We start from the raw sequence: 16,567 nt of genomic DNA, 5'->3' as shown, positions 1-16,567 counted from the left end.
ACCATTTTGAAACATTACAAATTTAACTCCATTAACAAAACCATTAGATGCATTTCTCTACTAGCTAAAATTAACATCCACACATTTTCCCCACCTTTTCCCTTTTCTAATGAATGTGATTGAGTGTTTCTCTACTTTGATGGATGAGAAAAGGTGACTAAACAAACAAAGGTGGAGTGAAATTAAAGAAACAGATACCTACACACAGACACACACAAAAATGAACTGACATAGCAGCACACTTCTGAAAGATGTAATTCCTCATGTCTACGTTTGACTGGGTTATCAAGAATAACCCAGAAATTTAACAGAGTTCCACAAGGGTGCTTCTTGAGGTCACCTAACCACCTGTGTAATAATGAAAAGCTGTCTGGATAACTATCTCTCTTGATTTTTCAGCATTCATTTAATTACTGAATTCTGGAGTTTTACTAACATATCACAAAGGAACGTGAAATGTATCTAGCAAAGACACAGAGAAAACAATATCCTACCTTCAGTTTGTTAATTCGCAGAATTAACAAATCAAATTAACACAAATAATGTCATATTTGCTTCTAACACCAACCTGAGGGCTAGTGTTTGACATCAGCTGAACAGATGAGACAAAAAATTAAGTAGTGAATCATTCACTTGTTTTCTTGGACATAAACGAAAAGTTCTGAACTTCGGTTACCAGTATTTAACAGATGAAGCAATTTGCCTAAATAGCAGGCTAGCTACCTATCACAAAATATTCATTCAAAGCAAAGAAATCGCACCCATGACATTTAGCTTGAGCTGACAAAAAAATCAGAATTATTTTTAAATGTGTTACAACAGGACCTTCTTAATTGTAATCTGCAGCAGGAATTGAGGTGAAAAAACAATTATTTTGATGTATGTACCCATAAGCACAGCTTTCACTACTGCAAAGCAGAGAAACTATTTTTGAACTTAGCTATGTACCATACACATAGAATTTCATATTACAGTATCACAGGCACATTTGTATATAATTAGCTCTAAAAGGTTTGAGATTAACTAGCATAGTACTTATGTTTTTTACTACACAGCTTCTTGCAATATCTTCTTATTCATCAGCAAAAGGGTAGAGCACTGAAGTGATTAACTTCTCTGTGCCATGACATAACAGAATGTTGCTTATAAACAGCACAGATTCCTTCCCTCAACAAAACCATGTGTGTTTTGCTGCTGAGAATTATCATTCTGAGAATCAACCATTTAGAAAACAGAAGTTACTAACATATTACACAGGGAGGCCTAAGTTGTCTGGAAGACAAGAGTCTACAAGAACTGCACAGGGTTTAGTAAAGATACACATGTCTTGCACCTGGGAAAGCACAGTCCCAAGTCATAGCACAAGCAGGGACCATCAGGCAGGGGAGCATCTCTGCTGAGAGAGCCTTAGTGGTCATGGCGGGCAGAATTAGCCAGTGGCATATGCAGTGCATTTGATTAATTCCTAGCATGGAATGAGACAAAATTAATGCAAGTTTTGTGTTGCAAAGTTATAGACGCTTTGACATATCAGATTATGGGAGAAAATAAAAGCGATCTGGTATCTTACATGATTCTTAAGTGTAATGAATCTCACAAGGTTTCTGTCAAATACAGGTTCCTTTTTTCTCTTTTTCTACAGCCACGGTTGAAAGCTACTATGTGCCTGTTTTTATTTTTTAAAACATATTTTAGTTTAACATTTTAGACTTGAAATGTTTTTGAATTGGAAAATGGGTCATAGGCAAAAAAATGTTGACACAGGGACACTGCATACTAACAACAGAAGCAAACTGAAGATAAAGAATCCAATCAGACATACACATGCAGTGTTGTTGAAGAGTTAAGTGCTGGTATTTTTCAATGCAAGAGAAAAAGTAATTTCTAAAGGAGTCAAGAGATAAGCATTTTCTCAGAGATTATGATGATGATTATTCCTTTGGAAGGTCTTCGCAGAGCAAGTCAAAACTGAGATAATACTTTTGTTTAAAATTAATACAAAATGCTTTTGAGCACAGATTTTATTTTATCTTTCTAAGTATTATAAATGTTCTATTTTAGCTCCATAAGGCTTCAGCACTGGAGGTGGAAGAAGAAAGGCATTCAGGAAATGGAGGAAGATTAACTCTGCCTCTGAATAATTCTAAATGCATCAACTGATACTCCTATGATTTCAAAATAACACAAGCCTCAAAGACAAGAATATTTCTTCCCATTAAGCATTTACTAGATTTTCACAGTACCTGGAAGACTAAATGTAGAACACTCTAACACTACACACTTCCATAATAAGCACTTTACCAAAATGAGTAGTGAAATGTAGCAGTTCAAAAAGAATCATGCATTAAAAAAAAAAAATAAATAAAAAAAATACAAAAACATATTATTTTGTTATTTTGAATAATAATCAATTTTTCAGTGTTCTGCTTCACACACTGGAGCAGGCTGCCAAGCTGTGGAATCTCCTTCTATAGAGATACTCAACACCCATCTGGATGCGACCTATTATAGGGAATCTACTTCAGCAGGGAGGTTGAACTCCATCTCTTGAGATCCTTTTCAATCCTTGCAATTTTGTGATTCTGTAATTTTAACTCCTGAAAACTTTAATTCTAAGATCTTCAGTACCTCAGATTAAGTTTTACATATGCTAAAAAAACAAATAAAAGTCAAAAAACCAAAACTCAGAATTTTCTAATCTGTTAATTCAGAGGAAAATCAGTCTGCCTTAAACTTGAAAGACTGGGCTAGAGGTGCTATGTCTCTTTGTGAAGAACAAATAATAACCAGATTATAACAAGTTCTTTCAGCAATAATTTCACATTGTTTTCCCTTACTTTGCTCTGAAAAAGACTTTAAAAATCACACTTGGGACAGTTTAAGGTATGAGCTGTTCTAAGAAAAAAAACTGCCTTAGGTGCTGCCTCTTCAAAGAGACAACAGCTATTCCAAATATGATCAAAGGCATTCCCTATCAATCAGCTCCTACCATTTGAGAATGTCCTTGATGTTCCAACTACAGATTCATGGTATAAAATTTTGAGTGTTCAGAAAAAAAGAAATTCTGACAGTAATGTCACACCAAGTAAATGATGAAGAGGAAAGTAAAAATGACAAGCAGATGTCTGAAAAGAAAGAATGTTTAAAAAAAAAATTAAAATAAAAGAGAGGAAGTTAAATGCATGCTGTACAAAAAAATCATTAATCAAGTTTACTACTACTCACCCCTGATTACCCCGATCCTAAACAAAAGCTGAGGATTCTCTTAACTATTTTGTTTCTCAATGAATCACAATTTACTATAATCTTGACTCAAAAGGAAAATGGGATTAGTGCCCATAGTGACAACCACAGACCACACACACAAGTTTCACCATATAATCCCTGTATCACTAAGTCTATAGTGATAACTGCTATCATCTGTAGCAGTTAATTTTAATACCTTTGTTTCAGGCCAGCAAGCTCTGAGAACAGCTTGTGTCCTGAAGTACACAAGCAGCTTGCTGTCTTCATCACTGAGGTGGAAGTCTTGTTCCAAAATTTGCAGAACTTTGATGCGAGGCTTCACTGGTAAAGAGTCATCACCACAGAAAGGTCTCAGCCACTCCAACAGATCCTCTGAAGAAACTAGTTTCTCCCTATAATCAAACAATCCTATGTTAAACAACCTGATCAAAATATTACCTACAAGTATTTTCGAAGTTCTTAACAGCTTTGTTCAATACATTTCAAACTTCATCCGAGGTGTCATCTTTGTGTTACACAAAAGCAGAACCCAGGTGAACTAGTGTGAAAGTGGGATTCCTCAGAACTGCTATATGAAGTACAGAGAATACCATGAGTAGTAAGATTACTTTTAGATGTCTACTCATAAGGAGTATGCCTCTGAAAAGCTCACCCCTGAGAGACTGCAGACAAATCAGACTTCATATCAGGTTCCTGCAGTTAAGTGTTAGAAGATATTCTTATTTTTTTTGAAATTCAAATAACCTTGTAAACATCACAAAACTCATCTATCCAGCTTTGCATCATCCCCACACTGCCTTGACTGCCAATTTCATCACAATGGTCCTGATTTTCAGCACCTAAGAATCACGTAATGCAAATGGTCCTGATTGATGTCTGTACTTTATGTAGCCTGACCACATTTTTTTATTACTTTGTTTTTGGAGTATGACATATTTTTTTCCTTTCAACATTCTCTAATATTGACCTATGTTGTTTACTTTCCTTACAGGTCCCTTCTTTATTTTTCTACATACACAAATTAGCATCATAAGTGGCTCTAGCAAATTGTTGGTTGTTTTTTCTTTTCTATAATCTCTAGATGGACCACTGCATGACCTAATACGGTAATGAAAAATGTTCACAATCCTTATAAAAAAAAACAGTCATAAATCAATATATTTTGTATATCACTTCGATAATTAACAAATAGATCTTAATAATGTAATTTATTTAATGTTTATTATACTGAATACATTCTAAATTTTCAAGTACATTTTATAGTACACTGACTGCCACCAACTCAACCAACCTGCTAGCAACTGCAGACATGGTAACCTATTCTGTTCCTTATTGGCTCTAAACTACCATGTAACTAATCAGTAAAAGTCTATTCTGCTATTTTTCAGTAGAATTTTGAACTAAAGCTTATTTATTTAACTTAAATCAAGAAAATGGCTCCAGGTAGAATGTGATTTATAACTAATGCTCTCTTATTTCTCTTAACAAGGCAGACGGGAAAGTAACATCAGACAGAAAAATACGAATTGATCATGTATTGCAGCTCTGACATAAACACTGGAAGCTTAGATATTCAGACTGCAAAGATCTCAATTTTACTTAGTTTTTGTATTGCCTAAATGATGCTGCTAAATGCAGAACTTCAGTAAAATTAGATATGCCTCTGCCAAATGAGTGTCATTCAAACTGTACATGAAAAGTCTGGAAATTGAGAGGGAGTATCTGAATGTTTCCAGTGTTTTGCAGAGCTCACACTTGTTTGTTTACATACGCTTTCCTGAGGGGAATATTTATATTTTGGAAATTGAATAGCTAAGCTTCAGGAAGATAAATAAGAACAAGGACTTAAAAGAATGTAAATAACCTCCTGTAATTACACTGACTTTCACTTCAGGTTATTGTTTCGACAGTTAAATTTTGAAGCATATATCTAAGGACTCTGGAATGTGCATCTCAGAATATAACTAGAACTGATTCTCTCATTTTACATTATAATACTGTAAACTAGATTTATTGCAGATTTTGTCAAGAGCCTTCTTCAGTATCCAATATTTACACAATTTAACATCAGGAGAGGAGCCTCTGAACAATGTAATGGTTTTTGTTGGCCACTGAAGAGCATGGGGCTTTATTACTTTTTAATTATTTTTATTAGACATAAGTTCTTAAGTTTATAAAACTGAAAAGACAACTGACTTTTTCTTTCTTGTCTTCAAGAAAAATACAATGGAACGAGACAGACAAATCATTATGTAAGCTGGCATACGAACATTCCTCACAGAAGAGGAGAATACACAAAGAGAAGCATTACACAGCATTTGTGTAATTGTTTTTTGCATTATACCCTATATACCTTGACATCTTATGAAATCTAAATTCAGGTATCTAAAAGTGACTTTTTTCCGTGTAGCCTATCTAATAAACTGAAACAACAGCAGGGTTCTACTTCTAGATGGACTTAGGGCAGAGATACCTCAATTTCCTCAAATCATCGTTATTGCATTAATATGTAAATCTTACGTTCAGTGACTTCTTTCTTCCAAATGGTCAAGTAAACAGTTCTGTCAGGCTTCAGATTTTGAGCTTTGTAAGTGATAGCACGTTAAAAATAAAATCCTAGGAAACTGAATGCAAACTTATTATATACATCCCTGAAGAAAAATAATCCATACTCAATATCGTACCTTGAAGGCATCCCTACAAGGTACCTCTCAAAGCCTTAAAAAAGGACTCCACATAATAAGCTCTTACCCTTTTTCAACACTGGCATGTACTGCAGAAACAACGCCTTCTAGGATTCCAAGTGGATCTTTGACTGATGTAGAACCATCATTTCCACTGTTAAAGGAAGACACAAAAGTCACTGTAAAACGGTCCTTAATGGTGTACTTAAATCTACCCAAGTCTATAGTATACGTGAATTACTTAACATTTATGGCAGCTTTCCACTTTTCCTGCTTAACTAGTAACCTGTTTTCATATCTTCTTGGACTCAAATAGAAAACAGCAATTTTTCCAATCTCAGAGGTTGTGAATGCTGCACAGAAGAAAGACAGGCAAGCATTCCCCTAGTTAGTTTACTGAGGATGACTCAAAAACCCACAGATAAAGTGCATTTTCCCTACTGTTCATCAGCCTATCAAAGCTATTCTGCTATTAAATATGTTAAATATATAAATATATATATATAAGTAGATATTTATGCTCAGTGTCTCCTGATTGTTGTCTAAAGCAGCTGAAAGAGAACGAAAAAAAGGTTAATTTTACTAGTAAATTACAATTATCTATAATATGAACATATTTGAAAAAAAAAGAAAAAAAAAAAAAAGAACAAAGCTGCTATTTATTAAAAGCTTAGAGTTCCATTTATTGACCAAAATGGTTAAATAAAATAAAAAATATCCTATGGCTCATTAAGCAAATACTTGTGTCAAGATTCCACAAAGACCACTGCCTTGTTATTTTCCTAATCAAAATGGGCAGCTACTAACAGAAACAAATATAATTAATGATTAGTTTTACTAATAGATTATATGCTACTTTATGCATGTATTAAACAATACAGAATTCAGTGTTCACCTCAAAAATCCCACATACGAGCCTCGAGTCATTACACTGATAAAGAATTATTTTGATCTTGGTTCAGCTTCAGAAAAGTGATGCATATTTAATCAAGTTCCTCAAATACAATAAAGCACAAAAAATGCTTGAAAAGGGAATAAATTAAACCAATCTAAGTACTTTAACCTCGTTAAACCGTTCATTGAAAATACATGATATTCTTTTATTATTCCAGACCTATTTACCTCTTTCTATTTTGCACTCCTTCTAAATATCAGGAAAGTAATCTAACCATATACTGTTGGTGTTACCAATTCAAGCTGGAGAAAGTCACAATGACAGACAGTTATTTCCATCAGAAGTATCATGGAATCACAGAATATCTGAGTTGCAAAATTACCCTGAACAACACCTGCTCAAATGACATGAGATGGTGAAGAATCTGTTTTTTGTTTTTTTTTTTTCCTGTTCGGTGCTCAGTCTGATAAGATTTTTTACCTCATTCAAAAATAAAATAAAATAAAAAAATAAAATAAAATAAAAAAGTCTTGCTATTAAATACCAATTCAAAATTTCAACAAACTTGTCCTGATCATTGCATGGCTAAAACTTCCAAAACTTTAAGAAACACAAAACCCAGCTGAACACCTAAGCTGAAAGATTTAGGAGCTGCAAATGAAGGAAGTCCTAATGTCTTTCTAGGATAACCTGTCTTCCCTGATTACCTGGACTCCTCCTAAGCAGAAGATCCTCACACAAGAAACAAAATTTTTCTTCATCATTCACGATCATGAAATGTTCCCAATATATTGCATAAGTGATTTGGTAACAGAATAATCTGAATCTTAGCTAAATCTAATCAGATTACCATTGATTACCAAAATCTTTTTCATATTATCACTTCTTTGTATTAAGAAACAAACAGATTTATATCAACAGCTGCTGTTTCCAATGGCAAACAAGAAAGTGTCAAAAACAGTTCCCGTATAATGTTTTCAGACGTCTTCTCTTGGAGAGGTTTTATACCTACTAATGCAAGATATTCTACTTTAAACTTTGTGCACCAGAATTGTGCACCAGAATAAAGTTAAGGAAGACAAAAACAATTGACAAAACTGAACTATATTTTTCTTGAAATTATAGTGTTTGACAACAATTTTTTAGGAGAAGTGCTTCTGCAAAGGTGTAAGAGGTATTAAGCCCGTGATATCACATGTTACTTAAAAATGAGTAGAATACAATAGCTCCACTGGAAGGAATTTGGTGATATTTGAACATTCAAGCATGATCACTTCAGGGGTAACCAAAAGTTAAAACATTACTGAGGGCATTATCCAAATGCCTCTTGAACAATAACAGGCATAGGGCATCAGACACATCTCTGGGAAGCTTTGCGCCAGTGTCTGATCAGCCACAAGGCAAATAAAATTTTCTCTTTGAACCTCCTCTGTTGCAGCTCTGTGCCATTCACATTCTGTTATCAGTACTCAGACACAGAGCCCAGTATGTCACCTCTGCTTCCCCTCCCTCAGGAGCTGCAGGGAACACTAAGGTTGCTTCTCAGCCTCATCCAGACAAGACAATCCAAGTGTCATCAGCCTCTCCACACAGGACATGCCTACCAGTCCTGTTACCCACTTTTTGTTGCCCTGGACATTTTCAAATATATTAACATTCTTGTTATATTGTGGAGCCCAGAAATGCTCTTCCAGTACTGTGAAATTCTGTGAAGTTATAGTGGGAGAATCATTTCTTTTGTATGGCTGGCTATGCTGTGTTCAATGCACCCCAAAACAGTTTGCTTCTTGGATGCTAGGGCACACTGCTGGGGCACACTGAGCCTGTTGTCACATCAGCATGGCCTAGATCCCCTCTCCACCCACTCATCTCCCAGTCCAGCACTGTTGTGTTTCACTGTAAAGGCAGCAGGACACCAAAAACTAATTTATTTTTACAGAAACTCAATACTTTGTAAAAGATTCTTCTATAACAGACAGGAAACATTTCAATAAGTGAAGATACTTAATGTGTTTCAAGGGAGGTTGCAGTTACAAAACTAAAAGGAAGGGTGCATATTTTCAATCACAGAAGTAGTGCATTTCTGTTTTGCTTTCATGTATATCACAGATATAACCATAATTTTTTCACATCCACATTCACTGGTTTCATTTATAGTTACAGTACCTTAATTACATTCCATGTCACCATAGTTACAGAAAATCCAGGGAAACTTGAGTTCAGAGTTATGACCCTACAAGCATTACTTTGAATGTTAAATGCCAAAGAAGAAATTTGTCTCCTGCAAAACTATTATATAAAACAGTCCTGTATCAAAGCTTATATATATATTTATATATATATATATATATATATATATATATATATATATATATATATATCAGCATTTTCCCTTGAAAGGTTGCAATTATTGGAATTATTAAAGAAAACTTAGCTTCCCAGGTTCATGGGAAAGACTTCTTTTAAGCACGGTTTTTTGCCCATGAACCCTGAAATGAAAATGCCATATAAAATGCTGCGGTTAATATGCTTTGATTTGTGTTATGCTCTCGCTTTCAAGCTAGTATTTGAGCTTAGAAAAGAGATGAAACCACTTTCATTCACAGAAATTGCATCAATGCCAGTAGGCTTAAGAGATGGCAAGACACAACGTTTCTTTTAAATGCTTGCTATATTTAGAGTGATGCTATCTTATAATATCGTCTTTCTGAATTTCATAAGAGGGAGGATATTACTTCAAGGATTTTCTATTCTCTGATGGATTTTTACTTCATGCTTCTTAACACTGTAGTAGTCAAACTTTCCACTTTTTGTTATGCGACTACTACCACCCAGTGACTCTCATCCTCTTGGCAAACAGACGGTAAATTAACTAGAGCATCTTGTTTTATAACATTTTGAGGTTTTTTTTTAGCATTAGTTTGCATTCGTAAAGAAGAATTGTGGTTAAAATAATGCTCATCATACACCAGTTGAAAAGCTGGGAATTTCTGAGTTTATCTGAGGTGTCAAACTAAGGCCCCAATTCCCTCTCTCTCCTGTTTTGTCCACAGGAAGGATATACTTTCCAATCTTTAATGGAAAGTGCTGTTTAGGAGTTACTGGTCATGGTACAGAACTTTTAACCAACTTTCAGACACTCCTGCTTTGCAATGGCTATATAAGGAACACATAATTCAATTTGCAGAAAAAAGAAGTAGAAAGGAGAATTTAGAGAAGTTTGCCGTAGACTGCATATTAATGAGATTCACAGAAGCTGAATTAAGACATAAACTTTATATCCAGATACATCACACTGCTGCATTCCAGCTAGGCACATTAGGACAGTGGTCATGTAACACCAAATTATTATTTACCAACTGGACAAACCCTAGCAAGACAGACAATGGTACTGACATTGCTATGTTCACCGCAGCACTGAGGATGCTATGAACACCAAAACTGAGTGACTTCAGGGGACACATTTTCTGACAAAGAAGGCTGCAAATGCTTTGACAGGCTGCCTTCTTTTTATCTTCTTTTTAAAGAGCCTAGAAGCAATTTAACAGCAGAATACTTTCACGTGTGTTCCATGTATCTGTTTAGAACAGAAATACCTTGAAAGACAGTTCTGGAAAAAAATTAAAATGAGAAATGTCTGTCCATTTATAATAAGTAATATAAAGTGCTTTTCTCCCCTGCACTCCCATTCCTACTCGTCAAAATAAAGTTTTCTGCTGGTTACACGAGGTCATTGATAAAGTGGTCTTTCATATGGAATACTTAGCACATCAAAGACCCAGCAGGCAGCATTCCCCTACATCAAATCCAAGAGAGCGTCCCTGATGAATTAATTTAATCAGACTATAGAAAAAGAAAAAAAACAGCCAAAGTGAGTATTTTCATGATGCTCTGGAGGAGGAAGAGCATCACTAAAAGAAGGATTTTTAAGATCTCATTGATATTCTGTTAACAATGATCACAAAACATATTGGATTCTATTTTCCCTGGGAACACAAATTATGGTAGGGGTACAGGTGTCAAATCCCGGAACTTCTTCCCCTGCTTAATTCCTTCAGAATTTCACATTTCAGCTCCAGATCAACAACAATGGAAACTATTATCATATTATTGTCTATATTATATTATTGTCTTATCATTATTAGTTAAATTATATCAGAGAGGCATGTGTCAGAACATTGCTATCTCCTTGACAGGAAGAGGACAGGTTGCTCTTAATGAGATGCAAACATTCATAGACTTCAACATTCACAACATAAATCCTTGCTAAAGAGGATCTTCACAGGCTTATTTAATTCTAACGCAATGTTTTCCATGTACACTCCCTTTATTGGATTATCATTCAAGCCCCTAAGCCAAATTCTCTATTATTTCACTGCTCTAATAAATATTTTCAAGTTTCACTGTGGCAGGAAAAAGGTTGAACCTCAAAGAATATACCATAGTTCAACATTACTTACCAGAAGAATTTTATAGTCACCATCACTACGAAAGCTGTCAATTTATTTATTTATTTACTTACTACTTCTTAGGAGGAGGTATTACGAATGGCAAGCTCAGCTAGGAATAAGCACTAAAAATAATGTACAAAATGTACATTATTTCACTGAAGGGCTTTTCAAAAAGCTTGCTTTTATTCCCCTCACCTGTGTCCATTTCCTCATTAAGTCCATTCACATGAATTTTTAACAGCTCTATATTTCCAATGGAATATTCTCCTAAATGCCAGCGGAATTAAAATTACTTTAACCTCAAACTTATGAATGAAAGATATGCCTATTCTGGGCTAAAATACAGTAAATACAGACATCATTGCTAACTCAACAGGCAGTAGTACATTCTTCAATGCAAAAATCTTTCTTCCTTTGTCATCGAAGACACAACAGGTACTTAAGGAAGCACACAATAACTACAGCAGTTTTCTAAGACTCCTTACATGTGTTATATTTGTTATTTAGAAACAAGAGTATAAAGAATATATGCATGTAAAATACCAATTAATTGAAGTTAATGCAAACACTAAACTCACTGTTAACCAAGGCTAAGAAAACCAGCACCAGCTGATTTAATTTCCTCTAGCATCATCCAGGACTCACCCCATATCAACAGAATTATTCAAGGACATGTAAGTATAAAGTGTGGAACCTAGTTATTTTACATTTTTCTCTATATTTTTCACATAAGAGATTATTCATTTTGCTATGGTGGTATGAACAGACTGGCTTGGTTTGTGTAAAGCCACTACAGAGGTTCTGGAGCTGTGAATTCTAGAAAAAGATAGGGATGAAGACTTGCTTCTGGCAGGGCACGTTTGTATGATGGCACCGTCAGCAGCAAGAAACAGTGTCAACACTGAAAGAGTTGGTCAAATAAACGCTCTTCCTCAAATCAAAATTTCTCCCCAAAAAGTCAGCTTGTTGTGTCATTTATTTTTAATCACTGTTACTTTTAATTGCTGTAGGAAGCATAGAATAATCACAGTTGCAGTTTAACTTGGGGATTGGATGTGACACAAAGGGAGACAGAGTTTTCTTTACGAGAACAAAAAACAAAGATGACAAACTTATGGACTATGAATTCATAATTTTAAATTAACACATAAATCTGAATAGCTTGCAAATGAGAAAAAGATCCAAAACACTCCCCCAAAAAACCCAGCAAGTTACTCAAAAGATGGAAATCATACTTCATTTTGTAGCATTAAACGCTGTGGCAACAGCTGTTGTTAGGCTTCTACTGCACAAATACCTGCATGAAAATGCACACATTATTTCCCTCTCCTGAAGAGGGAAGAAATACGTGCAATCATAAAATTGCCAAAAATTTCTGAATTGCATGCACACATAATGGAATTACAAACCTCAAAGTTTTAAACTGAAAAGGACTCGTCAGTAGACAGAATAAGTTCTGTTGTTTGTTTGTTCAGATAACTCAGGCTTCCTAAACTCAGAATAACTGTCTTATCTGAATATGAAGTTATCTATGTGTGAAAAAATAAGAAGTCATTTCCTCTCATTACCAAATCTATAAAATGCACACATTCAAAGTGAACAAGCACTCAATTTAAAACAAACCAACAAACAAAAAAGTGCTGACAGTAGACTTACCTTAGCATACAGATAATTTTTTTAATAGCACATTGGACAATATCTTTGGTAGAAAGACAAAGGTCTCCAACAGCCACTTCTATCAATTGTTGTATCATGTCCAGAGGCTGACCATCTATACACATGGTTACTGCTTGCTCACGGATTTGGTCTCTCTCTGACCTTGACAGATCATATAAATAGCCATACTTCTGTAGCACGTCCTGTGAACAGATAAATTTTGAACACAAATCAGTATACTCCTTATTTATGGGTATGTGTCATCTTTACTTCTGCCAAGATAAAACATCTACTACAAAATAGAAAAGAGCGGTAGAAGTGAATTTTCAAACACCAAGTAAACAAAAACAAAGCTACAAAACACAAAAAATATGACAGCAGTTTGATGTGTATCACTGTTGGTTATGGCAACACTCAAAACATGTATCAGACTGGTAACCATTACCTGTTCACTGTTTTTCAAATAAGTGATAAAACTATGAGTGAGTGTTTCCAGATGAGCAAGGGATTGTTGTAAGTGATTCAGAGTTTTTTCATATGCAGCAGCTGGATTTTTAGCATCTTCCATGTCATTCTCAGAAGGCTTTTTTCTTGATTTCTCAGAAAGATGTTTGACTGCGTTAACAGCCTTCTTGGTCACTTCTATCCTGACTTCAACAGGCAGCTGAAAGAGAATGTTCAAGATTAAATCATAATTATTATTGTCTATATGCTACATTTGTATTAAAAGAATGCCTAGAGGTCCACTGTTCTACAGTTGTGCATTAAAAAAAAAGGAATGTTTTAGGAGAAACAAACTTATTTACTCATTTATTTTTAAAAAGATCAGTATTCCATTTACTTTCTTCTGTCATCCCTTCTTTTACTGATCTTGAATATGGCTCACAACAGAAAGTACTATATTTCTGAAGAAGTTTTCATTATTTTTGCAGATTGTCTTTTTTTTAACTGTTTAACTTTGCATTAAGAGATGTCTGGGGATCATCCTACAACACAAACTGAAAAAATCAAATCCAAAAAATTAACCTAAGCTTAGTTTTGTTAGATCTAGATAATTGCTTGAAATAGATCTCTAAGACTAAAATCATAAACAAAAAGCACATAGAAGTCTCCTTCAATCATTTATCTTGAACCATGTATGTTTTGATCTGCTTGAGCATTTTCTGAAATTACTTCACAGGTGGGTTACCACTATATTATGCTACTAACTGCAATGAAGAAGCTATCAAGTTTTTATCAGACTCTCATAGAAGTATATTGGGAGTTCTACATAATTTTAATAAAATGTAGGCTGCAACAGATTGGCTTTAAGAGAGATACAAAATCCTTTCAAATCTACATATTTAAAGTGTGAGTTATACAGAATAACAACTTGCTGTTTTGAAAGACCTTTACAACCAGATGTATCTAGGCATTAAAGCAAGACGGAGATGATTTTCCAGATATATTCATGCATACACCAAATGAAGTCTCCTTCTATGCTACCATCTGGCACGATGGGGTTATTCCAGTGCATCAGAATGGAACTGAGTACTTCAGAATAGAAGCCAGGCAACAACTACTGATTTCCAAGCTTCCAGATTCCAGGAGTACTTTGGGAGCAGATAAAGATGGAAATACTTTTTATACAGGCAGCATTTGCAGCAAACTGCTGTTTTCTTAACAGCAGCATCAGCTGGAAATCTAAAACAAAGTCTGAAATATTATTTTAAAATTATGTGTCATGTATAAATTGTTAAATTATAATTTCAAGTCCTGTTTTAAGATGCTTGTAATAAACCTTCTGACAGACGAAGATCTCCTCTGCCTACACCCACAGCATTACGTGCTTTAACATCAGTTGTTTTAACTTTCGGTTTACTACACAAAGATGTGCTAAGAATGTTATCTTCAAAGGAGAGTTACACAAGAAATAGAAAGCAAAGCTTGGATCTGTGTGACATATTGAACAGGAAAAAGGTGGATTTACCACAGAAAGAGGAAAACTAAGCTGTTATAATAAAAGCAGGAAAAAGGTGATACACTTCATATCATGTTACAATTTAATGACTGTGGATGGATTTATGTATCCATTTTGTAAACCTCATAAAAGATGAAAACAGCTATATTTTTCATTTTCTCCCTTCAACTGTATATTTTCTAATGTTCCAAATGCAATTAAGAGAGATGCAAAAAGGCAAACAATTTAAGTATTCCATCTAACTGTTATATCCTAGAGAACTATGTGAATATTCTGCATGCATAAAGTCACGATGCCATCAGCATACATAGAAGAGCATTAAAAACAAGAATCTTATTCCAAGACCATTTTAATTTTGCATTCTTATTTGCATACTACTAAAATGCAGCACTACTAACATATCTTCTCTATGATTATTTTATTCCCAAACATAAATGGCTATCCTCCATATTTCTAGTCAGCTCAGTAATGAGATTTGGTGTCAGACTCTGTGAAAAAAAATAGCTTAGGGGCTACTTCAATCTTTGTTTGAATGTGAAGTTTTCTTTTTTCTAAAAGGTTTTAAAGTTCAAAAGGATCTTTATTTCTATAGGCTTCAATGCGTGATTAAAAAAAAAAAACTAAAAATAATTTTTCTTTCATTTTCAAATAAAGGAACATCACACAATTTCAGCACAACAGATTTCACTCCTTAGGATAAAAGTCGACCCTAGAAGCCCAGTTCCTTCAGAATATTTAAGTACTTCTTAAAGTATTGCACAAGTAACATTCATTTGCTCATGAACTTTCTGATCCTGACTCTTATTGACAATGATTAACATATGATTAACATTCAGCTTTGAGATGATAAAAACAGTTTCACTTTTGATGAAAATCCGGGACCCCAGCAACATTATCAGAGACTGGATGAGGTTGAAAGGGTTGTCTGGGTTTTTGTGGCCTAACACCAGCAGGGACACAAGCAGAAAAATCAACAGAAGGTTTCTCAGGACTAGGTCCAGGCAGATTTTGAAGATCTTCAAGGAGACTTGACAACCTCTTCGGGCAACCAACAAATACACACCACCCAATGCTCAAAGTAAACAGTTTGATTCAGTTCCTGTCTCTGCTATCAAATTCCAGCTTCACATACTTAAACAACCAAATGTCATCTAGGCATATCTCAATAAGAAATAGTAGAAGGAAAACCAAACATTAATTACAGGATAATGAAAGATGGTTCCCAATTGTTACAAGTTGGAGGTGACAACTGGAATAGCAAAGGCCAAAAAGCTTTTGAATGAAGACAAAGATAGTTTAAAACATGGAGTGAGTAACTCACCACCTATCATAAATAGAACAATGCTAAGAAAATCTCTGATTGCCTTTGGAAGACACCCAAATACCCCCATTTGTTACTGCTGAGCATGATGTTATATGGTATATAATTCCTTTTGCCAGACTTAATCACCTGTCCAGGCTGTGACCCTTTCTACCCTTTTTGCCTACATTCAACTTTCTAACATGAAGGAGAGAAAGTCCTGAAGCTGTGCAAGTCAAAACACTGGTGTGTTATCAATGTTGGTTTAGTCACTAATCGGCAGGTGCTGTACTTTGCGGCAAATGATAAACAAAAAATCCATGGCATGTAAGCTATTACAAAGAAAATAAACACCTGTAGTACAATTAAACTGAA

The 16,567-nt window shown here is 34.7% G+C and overlaps 1 protein-coding gene across 1 annotated transcript in view; it reads right to left on the bottom strand.

Moving 5' to 3' along the window:
* Nucleotides 1-16,567, bottom strand: part of NBAS (NBAS subunit of NRZ tethering complex) — a 142,276-nt gene that overhangs the window by 37,000 nt on the left and 88,709 nt on the right. Inside the window, exons 45-48 of the mRNA XM_072332376.1 lie at nt 13,378-13,596; nt 12,933-13,135; nt 5,998-6,084; nt 3,443-3,638 (exon numbers count right to left, since the gene is read on the bottom strand). Of these exons, the coding sequence (XP_072188477.1) occupies nt 3,443-3,638; nt 5,998-6,084; nt 12,933-13,135; nt 13,378-13,596 (705 nt within the window). The remainder of the gene's footprint in view (nt 1-3,442; nt 3,639-5,997; nt 6,085-12,932; nt 13,136-13,377; nt 13,597-16,567) is intronic.

This window comes from Excalfactoria chinensis, chromosome 3 (assembly GCF_039878825.1).
Source record: "Excalfactoria chinensis isolate bCotChi1 chromosome 3, bCotChi1.hap2, whole genome shotgun sequence".
Lineage (NCBI taxonomy): Eukaryota > Metazoa > Chordata > Aves > Galliformes > Phasianidae > Excalfactoria > Excalfactoria chinensis.
The sequence above is the reverse complement of the archived record's forward strand: the minus strand, read 5'-3'. Positions and strand labels throughout refer to the sequence as shown.